The sequence below is a fragment of the Simochromis diagramma genome, unplaced genomic scaffold (assembly GCF_900408965.1).
Source record: "Simochromis diagramma unplaced genomic scaffold, fSimDia1.1 OVJJ01000026.1, whole genome shotgun sequence".
Taxonomy (NCBI): Eukaryota; Metazoa; Chordata; class Actinopteri; order Cichliformes; family Cichlidae; genus Simochromis; species Simochromis diagramma.
The window spans coordinates 92,318-98,317 of NW_024386985.1; the positions used below are offsets into that span (position 1 = coordinate 92,318).

At 43.0% G+C, this 6,000-nt stretch overlaps 1 protein-coding gene across 1 annotated transcript in view; it reads right to left on the bottom strand.

Annotated features, from left to right (window-relative positions):
* The window catches only part of LOC120738623 (protein NLRC3-like), a gene marked incomplete at its 5' end in the record, with an annotated part of 36,997 nt that extends 31,228 nt beyond the window's left edge, over positions 1-5,769 (bottom strand). Inside the window, 5 exons of the mRNA XM_040039973.1 lie at positions 1,408-3,208; positions 3,399-3,600; positions 3,762-3,840; positions 5,537-5,638; positions 5,723-5,769. Coding sequence (XP_039895907.1) covers positions 1,408-3,208; positions 3,399-3,600; positions 3,762-3,840; positions 5,537-5,638; positions 5,723-5,769 — 2,231 coding nt within the window. The remainder of the gene's footprint in view (positions 1-1,407; positions 3,209-3,398; positions 3,601-3,761; positions 3,841-5,536; positions 5,639-5,722) is intronic.
* Between the last annotated feature and the right edge of the window lie 231 nt (positions 5,770-6,000).

Consider the following 6,000-nt stretch of genomic DNA (forward strand, 5'->3'; position numbering starts at 1 on the left):
TCTTGGATCGTTCGGTTCCCCGAAGCTCATCCGGGACTTGCTGTCATAGCAACAGAGCCGTAAGCGTAAACCTGCTCGGGAGCAGGTTTACTTTATGTAAACAGGATTAGATCGCGGCCACACAGGCATGTCCGCGTCATTTATACGAAAAGCAACAGCGATATCCCACCACTGTTTCACCATAAATAAATAACATCAATGTAACTAAAGATAATGCAGCACTTGATCCTTTTATTGATGTCACACAGATACATACAGGTCATTTCCTAAAAAAAGGGAAATGTACTATTAACATTCTATTACATGTATGTGATTATTACAGATGTAATTCATATTTCAGAGTAGTAATTGTAAATTACTTCGTGTAATCAAGATGAGAGACCACGGCTATAAAAGCGAAGGTGGATTTGGGAAGCCTGTCGCAGCCATGTCCTGTCCGTTTACGCGAGCCACCCATTGCGGAAGGTGCAAGATTGATAAGGAGAGTCCTCAGAATTCAGCGTATATTGCGGGACAGACAGGATCCTTTAGCTCAGCGTGACAGTGTGCTCATTGAGAGATATCGATATTCCCGTGAGGGTATTATTCACTTAACCAACTTGTTGACGAGGGGGTGCAGGACCACCACCTGTCTTCTTCTGCTCTGCTCTTTTCTTGGTTGCTGTTATGAACAAACAACCAGATTGTTCCAGGGTCTCTTTCCAAGAGACGAAAAGCAATATAAGTGATAGATATTACCATTCTGTAGAATATTCTTATATTTCACTTTTACTTGTTCCCATGTTCTAGTGGGTCCTGTTGTGGCTCTAATGTGAAAGGGGATATAATATAACAATATAATATAATGTAATATAATATTTAGGCTCCAGCGCCCCCCGTGACCCTGAAAAGGATAAGCGGAAGCGGATGGATGGATGGATGGATAATATTGGATAAAATAGTGTAATATAATAAATCTATAAATAAATAATAAAGTGACTGAATAGTGGTATTGTCATGCGCTTTGGGTGCCTTGAAAAGCGCTATATAAACCCACTCCATGATTATTGTTATTATTAAATTACTTACGAGTTTGATTAGTCAGCAACTTCCTGCCAGCCCTCTCTCCTTGCTTTTGCAGCCTTTGCAGTGTTCCCTTGCGTTTTAATTAAACTCTGGAACTCCTGAAATCCCTCACTCAAGAGTTCTTGCTCTGCTGCCGAAAAGTACCGAACGCGCTCCTTCGACATTTTTGCAATAAATAATAAATAAATAAATAAATCACAAACAAATACTGATATGCATTTGAGTTAACAGTTTTAGATCATCTACTACAAAGTTTAGGCTTTTTTAAATTTTTTCAGACCTGCTTTATTATTAGCAGAATATGCATTTTAAACACAAAGATATGATCACATATTTACTTACAGAGCTTTGTTGGAGGTTTTCACCACTGGCAGCAGCCTCAGAAGAGCCTCCTCTGAAGCAGAGTATTTCTTCAGGTCAAACACACCCAGATCTTTTTCTGATGACAGTAAGATGAAGACCAGAGCTGACCACTGAGCAGGAGACAGTTCATCTGTGGAGAGACGTCCTGATCTCAGGGACTGTTGGATCTCCTCCACTAGAGAACGATCATTCAGTTCATTCAGACAGTGGAACAGATTGATGCTTTTCTCTGCAGACAGATTCTCACTGAGCTTCTCCTTGATGTACTGAGCTGTTTCCTGATTGGTCTGTGAGCTACTTCCTGTCTGTGTCAGCAGACCTCGTAGGAGAGTCTGATTGGTCTGTAGGGAAAGACCCAGGAGGAAGCGGAGGAACAAGTCCAGGTGTCCATTTGGACTCTGTAAGGCCGTCTTCACAGCAATCTGGGGGAGAGATTTCAAATCCTTTTTCTTTTTAAATAATTTAGACTTTTTGGAAATTGCTCGTTCTTCCAGCAGATTGAGTCCAGAGTTGATGAAGGTCAGATGGACATGAAGAGCAGCCAGAAACTCCTGAACACTCAGATGGATGAAGCAGAACACCTTGTCCTGGTACAGTCCTCTCTCCTCTTTAAAGATCTGTGTGAACACTCCTGAGTACACTGAGGCTGCTCTGATATCGATGCCACACTCTGTCAGGTCTGATTCATAGAAGATCAGGTTTCCTTTCTGCAGCTGATCAAAAGCCAGTTTTCCCAGAGACTCCATCATCTTCCTGCTCTCTGGACTCCAGTGTGGATCTGTCTCAGCTCCTCCATCATACTTGACCTTCTTCACTTTGGCCTGAACCACCAGGAAGTGGATGTACATCTCAGTCAGGGTGTTGGGCAGCTGTCCTCCCTCTCTGGTTTCCAGCACATCCTCCAGAACTGTAGCAGTGATCCAGCAGAAGACTGGGATGTGACACATGATGTGGAGGCTTCGTGATGTCTTGATGTGGGAGATGATCCTGCTGGCCTGCTCCTCATCTCTGAATCTCTTCCTGAAGTACTCCTCCTTCTGTGGGTCAGTGAACCCTCTGACCTCTGTCACCATGCCGACACAATCAGGAGGGATCTGATTGGCTGCTGCAGGTCGTGTGGTTATCCAGAGGTGAGCAGAGGGAAGCAGTTTCCGCCTGATGAGGTTTATCAGCAGCACATCCACTGAGGTGGACTTTCTAGGGTCAGTTAGGATTGTAGTTTTGTGGAAGTCCAGAGGAAGTCGACACTCATCCAGACCATCAAAGATGAACACAACCTGGAAGTCTTCAAAGCTGCAGATTCCTGCTTCTTGGGTTTCAGTAAAGAAGTGATGAACAAGTCCCACCAAGCTGAACTTTTCCTCTTTCAGCACATTCAGCTCTCTGAAAGTGAATGGAAATATGAACTGGATGTCCTGGTTGGCTTTGTCTTCAGCCCAGTCCAGGCTGTATTTCTGTGTTAAGACTGTTTTCCCAATGCCAGCCACTCCCTTTGTCAACACTGTTCTGATTGGTGCTTTTCTACCAGGTGGGAGTTTAAAGATGTCTTCTTGTCTGATGGTTGTTTCTGGTCTGTCTGGTTTCCTGGATGCTGTTTCAATCTGTCTGACCTCATGTTCATCATTGACCTCTGCAGTCCCTCCCTCTGTGATGTAGAGCTCTGTGTAGATCTGATTCAGAAGGGTTGGGTTTCCTGCTTTAGCGATGCCCTCAAACACACACTGGAACTTCTTCTTCAGGGTGGATTTAAGGTTACGATGAGAAATGGCACCTTGAAGTTCTGAATAACAATAATAAAAATACGACATCAACAATAAGTTCATGTTTCTTGAAAAATGCTCATGTCAATTTCAGTCCCACTTAGAAATGACTGTATTTAAGTTATTCTATCTCTTGAGACTATATTAGACTTGTCTAGTTTAAATATTTTATTCATCCAGCAGCTTAAATCTTTAGATAAATCCTCTTACTGCTCTGCAGGCAGTCAGCCAGCTCCTCCTCCTTCATTCTCCTGAGGAAGTTTACTGTGACCTTAACAAATGCCTCTCTGCTGCTCCTCTGTTCATCATCCCCCATCTGACTCTCTAAGCATTCTGGGTAATCTGGACTCAGAACCCTCTGGATCTTCTTCAGCTCGTTCTTCACAAAAGTGATGATGTTGTCCTCCAGCAGCTGGAACAGAATATTTATGAATGAGCCAATCAGACTGAAATCATGGAGCCAAACATCAGATCAATGTTGGACACACTGACGATCCACTGGTCTACAAAGAGCAGCATGGAGATGACTGTGAACAGAATAGATGTAAAAGTAGTTGTTGTACATGTACAGACCATAAATATGGAGTCCAGCTGTGTTTGATGCTGCTGGGCAGACTGACCACTTGGGGCCTCTGAGCTCATCTGGTTCACTCTGTGGAGGAACCATGAAGAATTAGTTAAAGCACAGGATAAAGATCAAAAAAATATTTTAACATTACATAGGCAATGCAGTTTACAATTTGTTCAAACCCTGAATCAGGCAGTGTTGCATCAACACTTATTAGTAGTCAAGTGTTGGTCCTGTATGGAACCATGCAGTGTCACAGGGCGTGTGCTTCCTGCTCTGTTATTAAAAACCAAAAAATTAAAAATGAGACAGTCGGCTATAATCAGGGATCAGTTGCCAAAGTTGCCCAAGAAGCACAGCAAGCTGTCATAACTGAGGCCTTGGAAATTCCGGGAAAAAAAACCCACAGCCTTGGCCAGACACTTGAAGAGTTATAGCAAAAGCTAGAAAGCAGGAGAATAAACCTGCTCTAGTCCATGGGACAATCCAAAGTGTACCCCCAGTGGTAGATGAACAATACCAGAACAGCACCACCAAAGCTGTAGACAGAGAAGGACGCAACAAATAACATCAATGCTAGACCACGTCAACCTCCCTGAACATGTTCCAGTAACCATCACAGTGGCAGACATCCAAGAAAGGGTCTCCAGTATAAGGACTTGGGCTGCACAAGGCCCTGGCATGGTTCACACCTACTGGCTGAAGAAGCTGACTGCACTCGATGTGCATCTAGCAGCACAGATGAACCAGATACTAGTCGATGAGAGACACCTAGAATGCTTAACTGAGGCTATACAGACCTGATCCATATTTTTCCATGTAATCAGAACGTTAACAACAGTTTGTTAAAGTCATAGCTGTATTCTGAATCTAAAGACCAACGTCCCTTGTTGTATTGCAGAGTTAATTAATTAATGATTAATTGTTACTTCATGTCAGCTGGGCTCAATGACAGATGGAGGGAATTTTACTGCAATCACAGAAACCGTGAACAGTTGAAAAGTTCAAGAGTAGGTAAATACACTGCTCTAAAAATAAAATAAAAACATAAACAACACAATGTAACTCCAAGTCAGTCATACTTCTGTAAAATCAAACTGTCCAATTAGGAAGCAACAGTGATTGACAATCAATGGCACATGCTGTTGTGCAAATGGAATAGACAAAAGGAGGAAATTCTAGGCAATTAGCGAGACATCGCCAATAAAGGAGTCGTTCTGCAGGTGGTGATCACAGATCACTTCTTCAGCTTTCTGCCTGATCTTTTGGTCACTTTTAAATGTTGGCAGTGATTTCACACTAGTAGTAGCATGAGATGTGATCACGCACACAAGTGTTCAGGTAGTGCAGCTCTCGTCACAGTTACTGTTAAACTGCACACTGCAACATTCACACGTTCATGTAACAAATTAAACTGGATTATTAACAGCTGCATGTTCACACGTTTCACTTTGATTTACTACAGATTCAGCAGACAGAAAGAAGTTGATGAGGAAACAACAGTTCAGTTCATTTCTGTCCTGGGTGATGAAAATGTCAGCACTGCTGAGGAGCAGGAAGTGGGGATCAGATTGAGTGAAGAGTTTTAGGACAGAGTTTGAGAACATCTCCCCTTCCTAAAAATAATCTCTCTGAGTATCTGTTGTATTTGTGGAAACACTCCAACACACAGCGCTTCACATATGAACATAGAAATGTGTGTGAAACAGAGCTGACATTAAACATGATGGAGGATTTATTCACAAACACTGAGTCACAAAAACATTTACACACACATTACCTCTCTGCAGGACAAGACACGCCTGATTTAAAGTCAGGAACATTATCTTTAGACCAGTCACTCCTTAGGGACACCGTGCTGGGTGGAGGTCCAGGCTGGTTCCTGTGAATAATGATGGAGGAGTGATGTGATGTGAGTGCTGAGCTGTGACATGGAGAAGAGTCATGGACAGTTAGAGATGGTCACCTCTGAGCTTTGGTCTGGCTCTCATGTTCCCCACACAGAGTGCTTTTAGAGGGAGAGACTCCCTCCTCTCTGTCCTCACATTGATCCATGCTGCTCACATCAGCTCACACACACTTTCTACCTTCACCTGCAGAAGAAATACAAATGATTCCTTTCCATCATGTGTGCTGTCCAAATATCAGCTGCTTCTTTCCTGCTTCATCTCAGTGTCAGCTGAGAGAATGACAGACCCACTATGTGTCAACGTTTGATGGATGATGACACAGATATGTGAAAAG